We start from the raw sequence: 21,197 nt of genomic DNA on the forward strand, positions 1-21,197 counted from the left end.
GCCCATAATCATTATTTCAAACTATTTTCTACAACATTGAACTTTACAACATAGCTATAAAGAACATAGCTAAACCTTGTCCTATTTTGAAAAAAAGGGATACATGCATACACATGCATGCACACACACACACACACACACACACACACACACACAGAGTTTTTGTTCGTTATCAAAATCAAATTGAAGTTTTACATATGTTCCCAAAGGCTAATTAAGAGAGAAAGAGAGGGGGGGGAGAGAACCTCACTACTCTATTTAAAGGCTTAAATTGAAACCCAAGTTAGTCCATGAAATCAATTTTTCTCAAACAATCAAATTAATAGAAGACAATTATAAATCAGTGCATTTTAATTCTACCTTGTGCTTGAAAATGACTTTAGACTTAAGGACAAATACCTTTCAGGGTTCTTTTACAAAGAAATCATGGTGAGGCTTGGTGTTCAGCAGGATCCAAACAGAACTATAGATCTCTTTAAATACAAATGATTTTTATATTACTCCAACATTGAATATTTCCTTGAAGGTTAGAAATATAAAATTCTGTTAGAAATGAAGTTAAAGCTTGTAGAATATTTGCAAAACTTATATCATAGTGGGCTTCTTAATGATTTTGCATGGAATAAAAACCCCTAAGATCACTCTAAAACTTATTTGATGTATGTGCATTTGTGTGTCTGTGTGTATACATATGTGTGTTTGTACGGATACACATGTGCCACAACAGGTGGATGGAGGCCAGAGAAAACCTCCACTGTGATTTCTTGCCTTCCACTTTGTTGAAGCAGCATCTCTCTTGTTGTTCACTGCTGTAAAGAACAGGCTAGCTCACTGCAAGCTCCAGGTAATCCTCATGCCTCTCACTCCCATCTAGGGTGGTTTTCCAAGTTTATTTTCTTTTATTATTTTATTTTATGCTACTGTGTCTCATTTTTACATGGGTTCTTGCTGTTCAAATTCAATTAGTCTGTCTTTCCTGAGCCATCTCCCTCCCCAGCCCTGATTTTTTTTCGGTAAAAATTCTAGGTTGTAAAAGTGAATTCTTAAAATGCCTAGAGATGCCAATGTTGACTATTTTAATTGCTATTTTTTAAATTTAAATTTCTCTTTGGCCTAAAATACTGCTAACTCTTAAACAAAATTACTTATCTGGAAAAATATCCTGTGATTTGATGAATAATTAGTGAAGGTTGTCTATTCATATGTGGAAGGAACCCATGATCATCGTCCCCTCTTACTGGAATGCACTGGAAGAGGTCCATGTGAAACCTCCTAAATTCAGGTGTAGATACAGCTACTGCCTTTTCTTCTTCTTTCCAGCTTTAGCAAATTTCTGGTAACAAAAGAGGCAACATTTTGAGATGATGACTGTCACAGTCACCACGCAGGCCAGCAGGAACCCAATCACATCCAGGGAGTGGTACTGGAACCAGCTGAGGTCGTGGGCTGCCACCCGAAGGTGCTTGGCTCCTTTGTGGCGCATGACATACTCCACCCAGAAGACGGCTCGGTTGAGGGGCTTCACTGGCTGGTCGTGGTGAATTCTTGATAGTCTCATGGCATTCTCCTTATAGCTGAAGACAGACATAAAGGAGAAATACAGACACCAACATTGGAAACCAATTAATTTACTTAAGTTCATCACGTCTATGAAAGATTATTTGAAAGCACCATGAAACTGAACAAATGCCATAGGAGAGCAGCAGGCACAGTGAGGCTTTGGTTAGGGCATGTTAGAAAGTTGGGCTGTAAGCTTATATTTTCTGATGGAGACATTCTTTCAAAAGCAAAAGCTTCTGGGAAAGTAAATAATTTCCAGCAGAGTAAATGGTAATCAACCATCCTTAGCACTTAAAGTGGGAGAGCTAAATACAATTTAAAAAGGAACTGCTTAAAGTCTGAAGAGGGATTGTGCCATGAAAATCTTTAAAATATCAAAAAAAAATCCTTTCATTGATTAGAAAGGGGCAAAAGTTGTAAAATCAAGACTTTCCCCTCAAAAAGGAACATGTAAGGCTGGGAATATAGGTCAGTGAATGGGTGTTTGCTTAGCAGGTCCAGGGGTCTGGATTGACCCTGAGTACTACAAAACAGACAAACCAACAAACCAACCCACCAACCAACAAATTCCAATCAAAACAAATGACCCCAAGGATACAGAGGAAGTGGAAATATTTTTTCTTTGTTTTTAAAACACCTATTTATTCATTCACTCATTTCATTTGTGAAAGTAGGTTCTTTCCTACTACCTGGGTCCTGGGGATTAGACTCATGCCTAATGGCAAGTGACTTTACTTGCTGAGCCGTCGGGCTGGCCCCAGGAGATGCAATTCTTAGTAGCGTTTGGTTGGAGTATAATTTAGGGCAGACAGTAAGAAAAAGAGCAAGGAATTTGCTGAAGAATTTGAAAATAGAATTTCCCTAGGTTTTAGCTTTCTCTAGCAATCTATTCAAAGAAATAGCAAACAAAAAGTCAAAGTAATACTCGCAGTTCTATATATTTTGTAGCACTTGCCATGATAGCTAAGAACTGGGGTTGTCTGAGGTGCCCGTTGTAGGTTGATTGATAAGGAAAATATGATATGAAAACAGTAAATGATGTCATCCCATCATTTACAATTGCAAGGATGGACCCGGCAGATATTCTGTTAAATCAAACAAAATAGGCCCCTCAAGGAAAACACAGCACATTCGCATCAATGTGTGGAGCATAATAGAGCTCGTTTCACAGGGGTCATCAGTAGAACAGTGGAACTAGAGTCTGGGAAGGGGAGGAGTTAGCAGGGATATGAGAGGTGGGCTAACAGGTACCATGCTGCAGTTGAATGTCAGAATAAGAGTTCTATAGTACAGACAGTGAGTATGTTTTACATGTATGTTGATCTGTCTATATAATGAAGTACTAGAGCAGGGGATTTTCAAGATTGCTAACAAAAGACGCAATGGATATTCAAGGAGATGGAAATGCTATCTATCCTTGTTTGATCATTACTGACTCTGCATATACATCTACTTAGCCAATAAACGGGGATCATTTTAAATTTTTAAAAAATGTTTTATTCATTACTTTTAGTTTATGAGTATATTGCCTGCATGTATGTGAGTGCATCCATGTTGTGCAATGCCACAGCATGGAATAGTAATTTTATAAATTTTAGACATTGATTTGGAGTATTTTTTATTGTTTTAGGTTCATTATCCTGTTCTATGGATTTGGCCAAGTTTTTTAAGATTGCTAATCTTTCCTTTAGCAACATAGAAAAAACATTTTAGTATCACATTATTCTTGTGACAACTACTTGTGTAGTAAGTTCATAGGGACACTTTGCAGTCCTGATTAGGAGTAAAACTAATTTCACAGTGATTAAAACATTATTAGTTTTTTTCAAATTAGACTCGAAATTGGGTGAAATCTACTGCTATTGTTAAGAGGATATATATTAAGTCCTACTTATCTGAAAAACATTGTACTCACGAAGGATCATTGATGACTGTCTTCACAGCACTGAGCAGATCTGAACTTGACATTGTGAGGAAGTCCACTCTAACACCGGCCCCTTTGCTCTTCATGCGAACAACATTATCAGGTTGATCTCCAAACAATGGAATGCCGACCACAGGGATTCCATGGTAGATCGCTTCATAGAGGCCATTGGTTCCACCATGAGTTATAAAGGCTTTGGTTTTTGGATGACCTAGCATTGGAGAAATCAGGGAAAATATTAATTATGTCTTAAAAATAAACTGAGAGAGAATAAAAGGCACTGAATGGTGAAATATATTCTAGATAATTAATTATTACAATCATAAAACTGCATGGAAGGATCCAGAGATCTATGGTTAAGAATTCTGGATGTTCTTTCAAAGGAGTGGGGTTTGGTTTCCAGTACTGACAGGACAGCTAACAACCATCCTTAACTCCAGTTTCAGGAAATCCTGTGCCCTCTTCCAGATTCTATGGGCACTGTATGCATGTGGCTCACTTACAACATGCTGGCAAAACCACAATACACATAGAAATAAAATAAAAGTCAATTAAATACTTAAAAAAATTTCTTTATTATTTTTATTTTATATGTATCTGTGTATTGCCTGCATGTATCTGAGTGCAAACATGTTGTGCAATGCCGCGGAGGTCAGAAGTGGGCTTCAGATTCCCCTGGAACTGGAGTTAAGGATGGTTCCTAGCCATCATGTGGGTGCTGGGAATCGAACCTGGGTTATCTGCAAGAGCATTGAGTGCTCTTAACCGCTGAGCCATCTCTCCAGCCCCAAATTAAATGCTTTTTAATTACACTGAAATTCCTTTAAAATCTTAGAGCGAGAAGCACCATAAGTCCTCTCATGATTAACTGAAGGACACATGATGAAGAGGTAGTGTGTGAAAGATAGAAATGAGTTTGTACAAAGGACAGAAAGGGCAGAAAAGGCAGGACACGTCCCAAGTAGAGCAAACAGCATATGCACAATCAGGCAGAGACAGGAGAATATAGTTGCCTGGAGAAACGATGAAGTCACTGTGTGTGATGTGTCACTTCCAATCAGCAGGGAATGGTGGCTCATGATGCTGGAATCAGTTAGGACCACAATACTTCACCATTAAATACGTTTCCATCTCCGGTGTGGATTGTTTTTTGTCATGGTAAGTAACAGTCAGTCAGTATAAAAGAATGTCATTTTCATTGTCATTTGAAATCATCCTATATTGAAAAAAGGATTCTAAAAAATTATAGAAATAGGAAGAGAGACAAATAATGAAGTGAATGAAAATTTATCTGAAAGATAACTACAGCTGAAATAAAAATGGAGGCTGCTCATGTTGATTATTGCAGAGTGGAATAGAATATCACCATATGTTTTTTATCTGTTTTCCCTGGGACTAGAACACAATCTTCATAAATGCATTTTTCATTGACCTCTTCTGTTTCAGACTGGCTATTCCTCATGTTTCGGGGTTTTTCTCTTGAGCCTTACCAAGAAGGTCATTCTGGGGGATCCAGGGGTACAGCCGAGTATTGGAGCCTAAGGTGTCTGGCTTCTTGCCTTCAAATCTCCATAGAACCTGTTAAGATAAAGCTAGACTCTTAATGGATTGGTGGGGGGGTAGGGAAGCCAGAGGGCAATGTGTTTTCTCTGAAACAGCCTGAGAAATGCTCATACTACATACAGTGTCTGAGCATTAGTACATATGTATATTTGGGGGCTGTATGGGAAGGAACAGAGTGCCAGACAGGAGATACTTTCCTTGAGTGGTTGGACAGATTGGTCCAAAGACTCCCCGAATAACACAGGCTTTTGTCAGAGCTCCTGGTTATCTCCCAGAACTGGAAGGTTAGACCCTACTGCTGAAAACGGAACATATTTTGGACACAGGATTTGGAGCAATACAACAGGAAATGACCTGGAAGACGTCTACATGCAGTTTAGCTCTCACAGTTCTAGAGGACACTATGTAAGCTGCTAAGGGATAAAAACAATCAATGGTCTAAACCAGCCCTAAAACCTAATAACCATAATGTCTGGCAGAGCAAACTACCTCTGTTGGTGCAGCAGTAGCACCGTTATTTGGGGACTAATCAACAGCTGTCTAATTGGACTTAAAGCCCTCTCAATGAGAGTGAACTCAGGGGTGTGACTGTAAACACAGCCAAATAAACATGCCCAGAGAGGTCACAGATCCTAGAGAAAATCATATCTCTGTCATATCGCTAAACAAAGGAAATTTCTTGCCATATCCTCAATATGAATATTAATGGTGACAGACATGAGTAATGTACACCAATCATCAAAGACACTACTTTTTGCAATAGATGGAGGCTACTGCAGGATCCCACTACTGGTCAGACACAGACAATATACATTGGAGAGATGCCCAGTCCTAGCTGACATACCTACAATCAAATCTCTACAGCTAAAGCTCATGTAACATAGTGGAACTGCGAATAGAGAGAAAACTAGGGCATCCGTCAACTCTCACCAGTGAAGAGTCCTTATACAACAGAGTGCGATGCACGCAGAAGCCAAGTTTTAAATAATAAGAGACTGCAGAGTGTATCCCAATAGGACTCCTATATTAAACCTCACCCACCCATGGCTCAGGGACCATTGTGGAAGAGGGAACAGAAAAATGGTAAGAGCCAGGTTGATTCATTAGCATAGGGAAACACAGGCTTCCAGGCCACTGGAAGCTTGCACATGTGAACTTGTGGCAGTGATGGCATCGAGTACAGGACCCATGCCAACTCAATCTGGCAAGGGCTCAGAGTGGAGCAAGGGAAATGGGTGGTGACTTCTACATAAAGTTTAGCTCTCATAGTTTTAGAGGACACTATGTAAGGTGCTGAAGGATAAAAATAATCAGTGGCCTAAACTAGCCCTTAAACCTAATAAACATAATGCCTGGCAGAGAAAACTACCTCTGTTGGTGGTGCAGTAGTGTTACTGTTAACTGGGGACTAATCAACAACCATCTAATTGGACTTAAAGCCCTCTCAATGAGAGTGAACTCAGGGGTGTGACTGTAAACACAGCCAAATAAACATGCCCAGAGAGGTCACAGATCCTAGAGAAAACCGTATCTCTGTCATATCTCTAAAAAAAGGAAATTTCTTGCCATATCCTCAATATGAATATTTATAGTGACAGACGTGAGTACTGTACACCACTCCTAAAGATGCTACTTTTTGCAATAGATGGAGGCTACTACAGAATCCCACTACTGGTCAGACACAGAGAATATACATCGGAGAGATGCCCGGTCCTGGCTGATGTATCTGCAATCGAATCTCTACAGCTAAAGCTCATGTAACATAGTGGAACTGCAAATAGAGAGAAAACTAGGGCATCTGTCAACTCTCACCAGTGAAGCTTCCTTATACAACAGAGTGCAATGCACACAGAAGCCAAGTTTTAAAGAATAAGAGACTGCAGAGTATATCCCTGAATAGGACTCCTATATTAACCCTCACCCACCCATGGCTCAGGGACCATTGTGGAAGAGGGGACAGAAAAATGGTAAGGGCTGGGTTGATTCATTAGCATAGGGAAACACAGGCTTCCAGGCCACTGGAAGCTTGCACATGTGAACTGGTGGCAATGATGGCATCGAGTACAGGACCCATGCCAACTCAATCAGACAAGGGCTCAGAGTGGAGCAAGGGAAATGGGTGATGGGCTGGCCCTAGTCTGAGAAGTGTTAGAGACTGATTACTACTGGGTGAGGCTGAGTAGACCTTACTTACCATTTCTAGGTAGGCTGACTAGACTCCAGTGGATGAATTTGCACCAAAGGACATCTGGGTACAATTGCTTGACTGGAAAGAACTTAACATGTATGGCGAATACATAAGGTCTGGTGGGTGGTTTCAGAGGCATTGATGGGGGAGGGGTCTAAATTTAAATAGTTTCTGTTGTATGAAATATACAAAAACTCAATAAAAATTTTTTTAAAAATCAAGTTACTTGTACTAGTATTCTAAAGAAGTTAAGAAATAATATAGTTAAATGCTTAATATCTGAGAGCTAGGCAACAAGAATGAGGCTGATAAACCTGAAGAATCAGCTTTTGTTGATCCAAATACAGTAAACATTCCTCTATGTGTTTTTATATGTGGTCAAGGCCTGACATGCAACAATGATATTTAATAAAGAGTAGCTTAATCAAAGGAGCCCATCAGTATTGCACTGGTGGATTTAGGAAATTTGTGATTATACGTCTAGCACAATAACCAACAAAAGTTACTAATGACCTATACTTTTATTTTGTTTTACCAGCCAACATTTATAGGAGTTTGTGATCGCAAAAATTCAACATCAATATTTCTGAATGATAGTTGATGTAGTTTACTTATAACATGCTAATCATGTTACTTTATAGAAATTTTTCCCTTCTAACGCCACACTTTCTAAGGTACATGGTCCACTTCAAGAGCAAGTTCCTGACTCCATTCTCTTACATTTCCTAATTCTAATATACACACAAGGTGGATTGGTTTTTCTTCCTCCAAGACTGGTTGGTTTGGTGAACTAGAGATTGGTGAGTTCTGGCATACTTTTTTTTAATAACAACCAAAACAGTACTTAATAGGTCAATTTCAAAATGTAGTAGAACAGATGAGACAGATTACACAGGAACATTGCACTGTGATAGAACTCCAACCTTTGAATGATAGTGTATAGTTACTGCTTAGAATTTAATTGCAGTCATTACATTTACTGTGTGCAAAGTCCTCAGTTACTTTCTGAGGATACGGAGGAATAAGAGAGCAGATTTTTGTATCTTGGCATAATACTATTGCAACACAAAGTTCACACTACACTCCTTCAGTGTACTTCTTGCTGAATCAAAGGTATTAATCAAAATATCCTTTACTTCAGCATCTGTCATATATATTTTTGTCTTTCAAATGATTTCAGAGATAAACTAGTACTATCATGATAGTTTAAATTTCACGTAGGAAGTTTCTAGAGTCACACCTATCACCCTGTGTAATGGATTCAGGAAGCAGTGATGTGATGAGGCACTCCACCTCACCTTTTGTGGAATCTGGGCAAGGGCTGCTGCAATCACATTGGCCCTGTCTTCTGTCAGATTGCCAACCATGGACCCCAGAGAAAACACCACAACACCATGTTCTCCAGAGCTCTGGACAAAGTCTTCCATGTCCTGTGAAGGAAACATTGATTCATCACAAAGAGTATAAGTACCAAAGCCTGTTGTAAAGAATGGTACAAATGCACAAGGAAGAACGTGGAGTATTATTAGAAATCCTTAGAGTCTGGCTCTCCTGAGAATTGCTGAGGTATACACAGTACACATGCAATCCTGAGAGGAGACAACACCACAGTCGCTGCCACATCGGGGATTTCTGGCTCTCTTTGCCTTAAATTTGTGTGTCATTTTTGAATAATCAAAAGCAGCAGAAACCAGTGCTATCAGGGCCAGCATTTTAAAAGCAGGAAAAGAGATGAAAAAGAGAGGCTTGACCCTACTTAGTTCAAAGACTATATTATTCAAGGTTTATTTGAAACTGGTACCGGTTTGGAAGCAGTAGCTAAGTTTCTTGATGCTTCTGGAGAAAAACTTGACTACCACAGCTACACAGAAACACTTTGACATCTTGGTGACTGGTGTAATGCTGGCCCCAGGTAGTACACTGGCAGATGATGAGGACAGATGTCTGGTATTTGCAGCACAGGAAGACTTACAGACCATACAAGCATTTGCTCAGGTTTTTAACAAGTTAATCTGGTACTACAAATACCTGGAGAAAGGTTTTGAAGATGGAGTTTAAAAGCTGCTGCTCTTCTTAAATGATTTTTCAGAGTCGGAGAGGAACAAGTTCGCTATGTTGACTGGGGTTCTTCTGGCTAATGGAACACTTAATGTATCCATTCTTAATAGCCTTTATAATGAGAATTTGGTTAAATAAGGAGTTTCAGCAGCTTGTTCTGTAAAGCTCTTTAAATCATGGATAAATGAAAAAAATATCAACACAGTTGCTGCAAGTCTTTGGAAAGTCAGCATGGATAACAGACTGATGGAACTTTTTCCTGCCAACATATGAAGTGTTGAACACTTTACTAAGTATTTCACTGAGGCAGGCTTGAAAGAACTTTCAGAGTAGGTCCACCATCAGCAGACCATAGGAGCTCAGAGGAGCTCCAGAAGTAACTTCAGGAACAGATGTCCCATGGTGGTCCATTTAAGGATATAATTTTATATGTCAAGGAGGAGATGAAAAGAAAGAACATCCCAGACTCAGCTGTCATTGGGATGGTCTGGTCAAGTGTAGTGAGCACCGTGGAATGGATCAAAAAAGAAGAGCTTGTAGCAGAGAAAGCCATTAAGCACTTGAAGCAATACAGCCCTTTACTTGCTGCCTTTACTACTCAAGGTCAGTCTGAACTGACTCTGTTACTGAAAATTCAGGAGTATTGCTGTGACAACATTCATCTCATGAAAGCCTTCCAGAAAATAGTGGTGCTGTTTTATAAAGTTGAGGTCCTGAGTGAAGAGCCCATTCTGAAGTGATATGAAGATGCACATGTTGCAAAGAGGAAAAGTGTCTTCCTTGAGAAAATGAAGACATTTGTAGAATGGCTCAAAAATGCTGAAGAAGAATCTGAATCTGAAGTTGAAGAAGGTGACTGAATTTTGAAACAACATCCTCAGCAAAACAAATAGGAGTTGGAGATAATAAGTCATGTGTCATGTGTCCTGGTTCTTACATCATCCTACCTTCCTATATCAAGCATGATATAAGATCTTTCATGGCAAATTTTATTTAACTTGTTTCTAAGGTTACTGGAAATGTTGGGTTTACTTTCTAAAACCATGTTTTAAGTAGCTACAGGAGCCGTAGAGTGGAATCTAATGTTGCATTTGATTTTTCAATTATCTTGTCCCTCCTGTATTTTCTACTGTAATAATGTCATTTAAGGCCTTCCACAATGAACAGTTTACTTTATTCCATGGATTTCTACAGAAACAGTTTTCAAAACATGATTTTGTTAAAAATTAATTTGTTATGAAAATTCTGTTTGCAAAGTAAACTGTAAAATTATACAAAGTCTCAAAAGGCAATGATTTGTTTGATAATATGGTATGTCTAGAGCCCTGTTCATAATGAAAATCTCTTAGATAATAATTGAATTCATAACATGAATCGTAGCATTTGGACCATTACTTATTTTTAACCCCATGTGGTGTTCAGTCTCTGGGTTTTATCCTTAGTAAACCATGGGGAACAAATGAGTTTGAGAAATTTTATGTGGCAGAGGTACTAGGGAGAAGGAGGTTGAGCTTTTTCCTAGGAACTTCTGAATTCCTTTTGTATCCTTACAGGTGAAACAAATATTCTTTTTCATATAAGCATTTTTTTTTTTCTGAGTACACTTAGATTGTTAGAGGAGAGGTTTACTTTACAGGGTGTTGGTAAAAGGACTCATGCACTAACCCAAAAAGATGGTTGGAAATGTTAAGGATGAGCATGTTCTAACCAGGGACCTAACCCTGACTTGTTCCTAATGTGAGGAGTGAGGTGCAGTGCTAACGACTCCTGCTGGTTGTGTGTCTTCATTCCGTCAGCCTTGAGAAGTGACTGACTCAAGCACCTGTGATCAGCGTACCCTAGTTGCCATTTTTTAATTACCATGAGTCAAGTATTTCTTTTAAATCTTTAATGGCTGCCTTTTTCATCACTTTTTTCTTATCCATTTGTAGTTAATAGTGGGAACTGTAGCTGTGGTTTGGGGTGAAAAGGTTTGTTTAAAGTGAACATTTTGAAATGTTTTTTAATTGGTGAAAGGAAATGGCCTAGAATAATGCTGCCGGAATCAGTGGAAATTGCCCATTCTGAAGGTGCCATTCTTAGAGGCCAAGAATTTGCTATTTAAAAGTTATCTTGAGATGGGCCAAGCATGGTGGTGTATGCCTTTAATCCCAGCACTCAGGAAGCAGAGGCAGGCAGATCTCTGTGGGTTCAAGGCCAGCCTAGTCTACATAGTGAGTTCCAGGACAGATGGGGCTACAGGAAGACCCTGTCTCAAAAAGACCAAAAAAAAAAAAAAAAAGTTATCTTGCGAATAACACGTAACTTGAAATAAAGATAAGAGCGTTATAAATAAAAAAAAAAAACATGCAATCATTACCATTTGTAAGCCTTACAGTTCACTGGTATTGCATAAATGCACTTATTCTTTTACAAACAATTCAGGTTTTCATATCAAAAAATTAAAAGTTTATATAAATTAATCTCAAAATTCTATCATCTTGAAAAAAATGAGCAATTGTTTAAGTTAATGCCCAATTCTATTTTTTCATTACGTGGTGCTTTGACTACTATACTTCTTCTTTTTGTGTCTATAATTTTGATTAGTCTAGGTAGTTCATGTAGTATTTTCGCTCTTTCACTACCTGATTTTACTTAGTTGAATGTCATTAAGGTTCCTTCACGATATGTGTCCCTGTAGGAATTCTGTGTTCCTATTCCCAAAGTTTTAAAGGCTTAGTGATATTTCTGTCTATCACATGCTACATATTATTTGTCAACAAATCTATTAATTGATACCTGGGTTGATACTGCCTCTCCCTTTTCAGGAACAGAGCTGCTGTGATTAACCTTGAACAAATACCTCTCTGAGATCCTTTAATCATGTATCTTATATTTATACAGAAGTGGAATTGATGGACCATAAATGTATTTCTCATCTTATTAGGAACCTCCGTACTCTTTTCAACAGTGGTGACTTTTTAAACAGTTTTGTTGGAAAGATATTTGTCGTGTGATATCAACTTTTTTACTCTGCATGTGAAAATATGTGTGTGTATATGTGTCAATAAGAGTATGTTTCTACTCATGTGTTTGATTAAGAAAGTAAACATAGCCATTATACATGTGTGAAAATGATTTTCTCCTTGATCAAACTTTATCAGTCATCCCTGAAATCATTTTGTATGTAAGACTTGGATTTTGGATGCCCTCCCTGTATTTAGTGTTTGTGTTTCTTCTTTGCAGACTCAAATTTAGCAAACAGCCCTTTAATAACAATTGTTAATTTAGTGCAATTCAAATGCCAACATTGGTTACGATCATCCTTTATGTAACATAACAGAAAGATTTTTGAAATCAATTTTGGGGTAATATGCTATAATACTTCACAGAGTTAAACATTATATCATGTTATTTCCTCTTTAACCCTGTGTAGGTGATAAACCATAGCAAACTAAAAATATAAACTTATAGTGTATTATTACTATAAGAAGAAACTACTTTCCCAAAATCAGTAACAGCAATCATATAGGCCTTTTATTTGCCCAAAACTTTCACTTGTGTTCACATGAAAAGAATTTTGCCTCTATAGTATAACCATTTTGAATATATTTAATTTATATAAGTGATCAATCAATTCTAAGTCAATTGAATAGAAATTTCGGGATTCTTAAACTTAGTGATTCTATCTGGATATAAGACAATATCATTTATACATGATACAAACATGCATAAGTATACATGCACAAAATTGGAGCTCTACTTCCCTTCATTCAAAAATTTTGGCCCTGGGTGACTCAGCACAGCAATAAAACCTCAGTTCCACACTATATTCCATCTGAACTTTAGGACAAGTTGGGGTTACTTTCTCAACAAAGGTTTGAACCAGTATTTGTGAAGAAGGCTTTTTTATATTTTCTCATCTCCTCATCTGGAGGGCTAATTCTATAGAGGCTATCGCCTACATTTTAAGCTGAGGTGGCAGGCATCTCACAGCTGTCTGAGTGTCTTTAAAACTATTTTACTTTATATATATATATATATATGAATGCATTGCCTGCATGTTTGTAAGTGCATCTGGGTTGCACAATGCTAGTGGAGGTCAGAGGAGAGTATTGGATACCCTGGAATGGGAGTTACTGTCAGTTGTGAGCCTCCATGTAGATGCTGGGAACTGAACTTGGGTCCTTTGCAAAAGTAGCCGTTGCCCTTAACCTGTGAGCCATTTCTCCAGACCACCCCTTTGGGTATCTTTCCTCATCTAAATGAAAAACATACCCAATCTGTATCCTGTTAGCCTTTTTTTTTTTTTTTCCAGCCTCATGTAGTTGTTGTGAAAAACCTCAAATCCCGTGAGGGGCCTGTACAGGGGCACAGGTATGAGTGATGATATAATCCTGGAGGCTGTAAGGGGGAGTGAAAGGTATGACCCTGTGGAAAGATGGAGGTAAGAGGGCAAACTTTGAAGCAGAGTTTAAATGTCATTCTAACCTGTGACTTGGCCCTGGCAGTCCTTGCCCTGTGTAGTTCATGCAAGAATAATTCTGTCTCCTATTCTAAGTTTTTCCCATCAAAGTATAAAATGGAGATCAAAAATTTCCTTTAAATGAAAATGAAGGGGGCTGAAGATAGGACTCAGTGGTTAAAAGCACCAACTCCTCTTTCAGTAGACCCAGGTTCATTTTCCATCACCCAGGCTGTTGCTTGCTAGCAATGATCCCTAAATGCAGTTCCAGGGGAGCCGATGCCCTTTTCTGGCCTCTTCTGGTATTGCATGCATGGATGTACTTGTATGCAGTCAAAACACTCATATACATAAAACAAAGAAACAAACAAACAAACAAACAAACACCAAAAACTCAGAAGGCCACACCTGGACATGTTTTAAAGAATAAGAGACTTCAGAGTGTGTGTCCTTGGATAGGATTCCTATTTTGAGCCTCACCTACACAGGCTCAGGGACCTTTGCAGAAAAGTCAGCTGAATGATTTTAAGAGCCAGGGCTGGTTCACGAACACAGGGAAGCAAAGGCTTTCAGGCCTCTGGAAGCTGGCACGTGAGAACTTGCTGCATTGGTGGCACTGAGCAAGGAATCCATGACAACTCAATTAAACAAGGACCCAGAAAGGAGGAGTGAAATGGGTGGAGGCCTGCCCCAGACTGAGAACACTTAGAGACTGATTGCTATTGCTGAGGGAGAGTATTCCTTACATAATTTGTCTAGATAAGATGACTAGACTCCAGTGGACAAATTTACACTGAAGGACATCTGGGTAAAAATGCTGGACTGGATAGGACTTAACATGTAAGGCAGAATACATGAGGTCTGGTCAGGGGAAGGGGGAACATCGAAGGGGAGAAGGTCTAAATTTGATTAAGAACTGTTGTATGAAATTTTTAAAGTTCAATAAAGAAAATTTAAAAAGAAAAACGTTAAAAAGAAAATGAGATAAATATGAAAAAATTTAATTTGAATCATTTTATTAGTCAAAAGCATATTTTCAAGTTGAAGCTGTCAGTGTCCTGAGAACTGCAGGTTCCCCATGACTTAAAGGTCTGCTAGTCTGTGTGACTGCCTTTACTGAGAACAGCATTTATAGTGACTTGTCAGTGTTTTAACTCATTGATGCTCTGTTCAAGGCCTCCTTATGTATGCAGTGGGAACTTTTCCCTGTATTCTTAATTATGTATTATCGAGTAATCACTGGCATGGACTAATTATTCTTATACTTTAGTAGGCAATGCTCATATTTGGGAAAATTATTTTATTGTTATGAAAGCACAAACACATCAAACATCTAGATGAAGGTAACCACTCAAACTCTTTCCCAGTCTTCAACTCTCTCTATGTAATCTCAGCCAACCTCTGTATAGTGAGAATGGCCATTCTGAAGCCATGGGGCTCTGTTTTTCACACTTCACCATCAATTACTTTTATGCACTTATCCATCGCCTAAAGGGGAAAGTATGACAAAGCTGAAATTAGAAAACCAATTAGGTTTATATTTTCTTTCATGACTCATTTTGAGAACATCTAGAATATCATATAAATTATAAAAATAAAAGGAAGATTTACTCTCTCTCTCTCTCTCTCTCCATTTTGTACTCTATCAAGAACGAAATTCAGACACTTGTGACAGAATAGATACATGAATTTCTGTTGGCAGCTCTGTTTACTTAATTCCCATGAGTCTGACATTGAGATAAGTATTCTGAGTGAATACAATATGGCAACTCTCACTGAAAATGCAGGGCAAACAGAAGCAAACAAAAGGAAATATATTTACTTTAGGCAGAGGCTTGGCAGGTTTGCAGTGGAGTCCTCCCACAAAATCAAAATTTGGTAAGGTCGGGTGAGGAAACTCCAGATCCCAGTAGGTCCGAATGAGCCACATGTCTGCTTTGCTCATTGTCTCATATAGAGTAGTGGGTCTTCCTGAAGGGGAAGAAGCAAAGTGAAGCATTGAGAGTTGACACATGACAGGTGTAAATGAATGTGCAGCTAATTTTCTAGGACTTTTTTTTTATTTGGCCTTTTTGAGACAGAGTCTCCCTGAAGCCCCAGCTGACCTGGAACTTTCTATGTTGACCAGGCTGTTCTATGTTGATCAGGCTGGCCTCGAACTCACAGAGACCCACCTGCCTCTGCCTCCAGAGTGCTACTGCCACACCCAGCTTTTGGAAGACCTTTCAATAAGGTAGCCAGAGGTATCATACATATTTATAGCATATTATTTCTATTTCTGTTTAGAGGTATGTAATATCACAAGATGAGAGGCTCGTGAGAAGAGACCACAATTGTAACTCACCTCTGTATTTCATAATTGCTACGTATCTCACTATGGCATTGAAAATATAAACCAATACTTGAATGCCATTACCTATGAACCCTGTCTGATATACCCATGGAAACACCTTTCCATGGTGTACTCCATCCAGTTTGCCCTACGTAGAAGCTGGATTCTTGAGGATTGGTTTTAAGTGAACCAAGAATTTTCTGTGTTTTATTTTGAGATAATCTCATGGAATCCAGAGTGGTCTCGAACTTACTATGTAGTCAAAGCTGACTTTGAACGCTTGATCATCTTCCCTCCACATCATAAGTGCTAGGATTACATCTGTATGCCATGACACCCACTATTTATGATGGTCTTGTTTTTCATTTTTCTTTTGAAACAAGGTCTCACTCTGTAGCCCTGGCTGACTTCAAAGAGGAATTTTTTGGGTATGCCTGAAAGCCTTGTCCTACTACAGCATCTGATTCACATTTGCAGTTATTTGGATTATACAAGTTTAAAAATAGGTATAGATATATATCTGTCCCTTCTAAATTTATTGTTAAAACAAATTATTGTTTAAAACATTATAAAATTTCTATATATCACTTCAACATTATAATATACTGAACAGAGTATTTTAGACCCTCATACATTAATATGCATTATCTAAAATCCTAAATTTATGAGTTTTCTTTGTCTAGGATTTAAAGAGTACATGTCACAACTGCGAAGGAGTTCATTAGTGAAGAGATAAAATACTTCAATTTTTTTCTTTAATATTTTTATTGAGTTTTCTTTCACCACATACACCAGCTCCCAATCAAATTTAGAACCATCCCCACCTATGCATCCCCCATAACAGGCCCACCCACAAGACCCCATGCACTCTGTTGTATATACTAAGCCCCATCGGCTTAAACCTCTGCATCTTGATTACATCAGTACAAACCATTCTACTGGAGTCCAGTCAGCCCATTCAGAGATCTGAAAGAAGACCTATTATCCCTGACCCAGCAGCAATCATTTGTCAACAGTACCCAGCGTAAGGCCGGCCACCACCTATCTCCCTTGCTCCACACTGGGCCCTTGTCTGATTGAGTCAAAATAGGTCATGGGCATGATGCTATCATTTTCACAAGTTTCCAGTGGCCTGCAAGCCTCTGTTTCCCCATGTTCCTCTGTTTCCTCTGGCTCTTACAATCTTTCTTTCTCCTATTCCACAATGGTCCCTGAGATGTGGGTGGGGTATCATGTTCTGTTGTATAAGGAAGCTTCACTGGCAGAGAGCACTCACTGCTCTGCTGTGTTCCATGAGCCCTAGGTTTAGAGGTTCCACTATAGACATGACACCTAAGCATGGGTATCTCCCACACCCACATTTTCTGTGTGTGACGAGCTATGGAACATTGCAATAGCCTCCATATGTTGAAAAAAGAGGTTTTCCGGATTAGTGGTGCACTGCACACCTATCAGGATAGAAAGCTGGTCTCAGGAGTCCAAAGGCAAGATGGGGATGGGACAACCTGTGGGTTTAAAAAACTAGGCTGGAAAATTGAGCTGACCTCAGTGCAGGGAATCAGGATGTAGTGGGTGGACTGGACTAAGGAAGGCAGTCCAGAGATCTGGGGCACAAAGAGCAAAAGCAGGTCTGTGCCCAAGGCTACAAGGGGAACAGGTGTATTATTTCAATTTTTACATGAGAAAAGTAATCCATGTAAAGGGAAAAATACCCTCAGTGGTATATAGATATCTGTGTCAGAAATATGTGTTAACTCTTATATCTACATGGCTGCCATCATGAAGACACTTAGTCAGCCAGATCACTCAGCAATTAAGAACACTTTCTGTGCAAGGGTGCTACCTGAGTGCAATCTCGGTAACCAGTGCAAAGATTGAAGGTGAGAACCAACTCCACAAATTTGTCCTATCCTCCACAAATGCCTCCATGACACACATGCCCTCCCAAACCATGCACACACAATAACAACAACAACAATAATAATAATAACAATAATAATAAAATGGCAGTAATATTAAGTAGTCAGGCAGAATTGCTGTTTCATTGATAAGAGAAAATGATTAATAGCATGTCTATGTAATTACTTAGAGAAATTCTCAGCATTTTTTTTTGTTGTGTGCATTTTTTTCAGTGTGTGCCTTTCTTCAAGTGATAGTCAAGGCTTTCTACCTGAAAACTGCATCATAAACTTTTCTGCAGATCTTTGAGTTTGACAGACAATTTCATAAACTTATTTAAACAATGTACTTATAAACTATAAATCATTCTGACCTTTTATTCTATCATGTTCACCTTCAGTTACACAGCACATGTGGAACTCTCCAGTAGGAACTAAAGACTATGCTTACCTAGAACTTCACTGTAAAACTGATTCCACTTCTTCTCATTAAACATTTGGAACCAAAAATCAAAACTAAGCATGTATACCATATTTTTCACCCTCTCCAGGAATGTCATCCGCTCACTGAGTTCTGACAGAACAACAGGCACATAGGAAGGAGGCAGTGGGAGTCCACCACTGTACTTTTCATATGTGGATCCAGGAAGGAAGCGCAGAGTGAACACCAAGGGTGTCTTGAGAATCTCAGCCAGCAGGTCACCGCAGGGACTGAAGTTATCTGCTAGGATGATATCAAATCTGGATTCTTGTAATTTTGTCATAAGTTCCTTGTTCAAAACTGCATCTTTACAGAGATTCTCATAATAATCAGAAGACATCCCAACTATTTCTTGAAACATTGAAAAGTATTTCCAAAATGGTTGTTTGGGTAGTTCATAAATGGCTTTCCTAAGTATTTCCACAAAAAATTCCTCTGTGCCAGAGAAGGATAATGATGTTGGGTAAGTCTCAAATTTAATTGCAGATGTCTGGTCAACATCCAGAAAAAGGGAAGTTGAAGGTCTCAGAACAGTTACTTCATGACCCTTCTTCACAAGTTCATCTAGGATGGTCCTTACATTGAACCAATGGCTGAAATCCACCGGCCACACCAGCACCTTTCCACAGCTCCCAGAACCAAAGAAACCACTCAGCTGCAGTAGAAACAAAGCTGCAATTATTTTCACAGACATCTTGGTTAAATTGAAGTTTCCTCTCAAATAGTATGGCTCTGCTTCTGCTGAAGTTAAAAGAGAAACGTTAGTTAAACTATAACTTGTGAACTCCAGAGTAAACACCCATGGAACAATCATTGTCTCTGGATGCCAAGTGCAGAAAATCAAAAGGCAGATGTGGATGTGGTAAATGACTCCTGTTTCTCAGTAACCCACTTGTGTGGTGCACTAATAATATGAGAAGAGTAAAATGTAAGATTTTCTTTCTTTTTTAAAAATGTAGCTTTCTTAGTATAGAACCTGAATGAAAAGTGTAATTACTGAATCCAGTTTTTTATATCACAGAATTTTAGATATATATGTAGTTTTGTGGTCCTTACATAATGTCAGAATTGTTGCTATGCACTACAATTGATTTTAGAATGATTTAATATTATGTTTTTATTATTTCCATCTATTTCATTCTTAACCAACAACTAATAAGCTTCCTCTGCTCAGCACAACTTTGGACTGAGTATGCTGGTGTCTAGTGTGTGTGTGTGTGTGTATGTCTGTGTGTCTGTGTGTCTGTATGCATGTGTGTTCTTTACCAATTTGACATACCTTTGGACCATGTGTGCTAATAATTTGTGAACTGGTACCAGAGTAATTAGAGATTTTGGTCTCTGATTAGCTTTCAGGACATTGATATCATTCCAGTTTCTGCTGACAATACTTAGTATTATAGGGATTTCTTTTATGAGATGAAAACACTTCTCTCTTTTTCCTTTTATAATTATCTCTGCTTTGACTCCTGAGATTTTGATAAAAAAATATTCCTTACCAAGGGTAGTGCATTAGTCACTTTTCTGTTGCTGTGATAGAAACACTGACCCATACAACTTATAGAAGGAAAAGTATATTTGAGCTTAAGGTTCCAGGGTAATTATAGTCTATCATGGCAGAGAGGCCTGGTGGCTGAGGTGGCTGGAGAAGGAGCAGCAGAAGTGAAGCTCTCACATCATCATTCAGGCACAGGAAGCAAGAGAGCAACTAGAGATCTGGCAAAGCTTAAGAATTCTCTAAGCCCACCCCCAGTGCTGTGCTTCCTCCAAGATAACCACACCTTCTAAAACCTCCCAAAATTGTGCCATCATCTGGGGACAAAAAGTCCAAATACTCAGAGCCTATGGGGGACAATTCCATTCAAACCACCATATTCTACCCCCTACCCCATAGGCTCATGACCATATAAAATGCAAAATGCATTTAGTCAAACTTTAAAAGTTCCCATAGTCATTATCAGTCTCAATACTATTCAAAAGTCCACAGTCCAAAGTAGACTCAGATAACTAACTGTAAGCCTCTATAAAATCAAAAGATAAATTACAAGCTTCCAATATACAGTGGAACTGAATACACATTACCATTTGAAAAGGGAGGAATGGAGGCATAGTAAGGAAATACCAGACCAAAACAAGACCGAAAACCAGCAGGGCAAACACCAAATCCAGTAGCTCCACATCCAAATTCTGGGACTTTACTTCCAAAGGGCTTAGATGGCTCAGCCTCTCTAGCTTTGCTGCATGCAACACATATCTCTGTATTGTGCTGGTACCACTGTTTGTATGCAGGACTTCTTGGCAGATGCCTCACAGCTATAGCATCATGAACTTCTTGGAGTCTCCATTGCCAACCAGGCTTCACCTTCATAGCTTCACACAATGGCCTATTAGGGCCTTCTCTAGGCAGGGGAATCCCTGCTTCATGTTGCCTGGCCTCCTAGGCTGTATGAAACCTCAGAGGGAGAACTGATGACCCCTTTACTCTTCGATCTTTCATTCCTCTAAAAGCCAGCACCAGGTGAAAGACACTGCCAAGTTTGACTGTAAGTTTGGGGTGGACTCCAGCCTACTTTATCCATTTTAGAAGCATTTCTCTTCCATGACTCCTGCAGTGTTTTCCTTTCACAAGTTGGAGACTTAATTGTGTGTGGTCTTGTCCTGGAGGCACTCTCTCCAATGTTTAAGTTTGAATCTTTAGGCACCTCCTTAATCACTTTAATCTCTTTATGAAAGAGATCCTATCCAGCAC

At 38.8% G+C, this 21,197-nt stretch overlaps 1 protein-coding gene and 1 pseudogene across 2 annotated transcripts; one reads left to right on the top strand and one right to left on the bottom strand.

The window, feature by feature from the left end:
- Positions 1–396: 396 nt before the first annotated feature.
- Positions 397–19,145, bottom strand: LOC103731167 (UDP-glucuronosyltransferase 2B31-like). Of its 2 annotated transcripts, none has more exons than XM_008829487.3 (6): positions 18,419–19,145; positions 15,560–15,708; positions 8,534–8,665; positions 4,975–5,062; positions 3,476–3,695; positions 397–1,574 (listed from the first exon to the last, which is right to left on the bottom strand). In XM_008829487.3, the coding sequence occupies exons 1-6, from the start codon at positions 19,140–19,142 to the stop codon at positions 1,295–1,297; spliced, it is 1,593 nt and encodes a 530-aa protein (XP_008827709.1). In that variant the 5' UTR covers positions 19,143–19,145; the 3' UTR covers positions 397–1,294. The 2 variants fall into 2 exon arrangements, with proteins under 2 accessions (XP_008827709.1, XP_029417657.1); XM_029561797.1 differs by having other exon boundaries at positions 18,536–19,142.
- On the top strand, positions 9,066–10,153 carry LOC103731160 (annotated as a pseudogene).
- Positions 19,146–21,197: the final 2,052 nt, after the last annotated feature.

This window comes from Nannospalax galili, unplaced genomic scaffold, assembly GCF_000622305.1.
Source record: "Nannospalax galili isolate Female #2095 unplaced genomic scaffold, S.galili_v1.0 scaffold50, whole genome shotgun sequence".
NCBI classification, from domain to species: domain Eukaryota; kingdom Metazoa; phylum Chordata; class Mammalia; order Rodentia; family Spalacidae; genus Nannospalax; species Nannospalax galili.

Coding starts and splice junctions, on each gene's coding strand:
- LOC103731167 (XM_008829487.3), bottom strand. CDS start 19,142: ATGTCTGTGAAAATAATTGCAGCTTTGTTTCTACTGCAGCTGAGTGGT. Junction 15,709..18,418: donor GTTTTACAGTGAAGTTCTAG/GTAAGCATAGTC, acceptor CTTCCCCTTCAG/GAAGACCCACTACTCTATAT. Junction 5,063..8,533: donor TTGCCCAGATTCCACAAAAG/GTGAGGTGGAGT, acceptor TTATCTTAACAG/GTTCTATGGAGATTTGAAGG.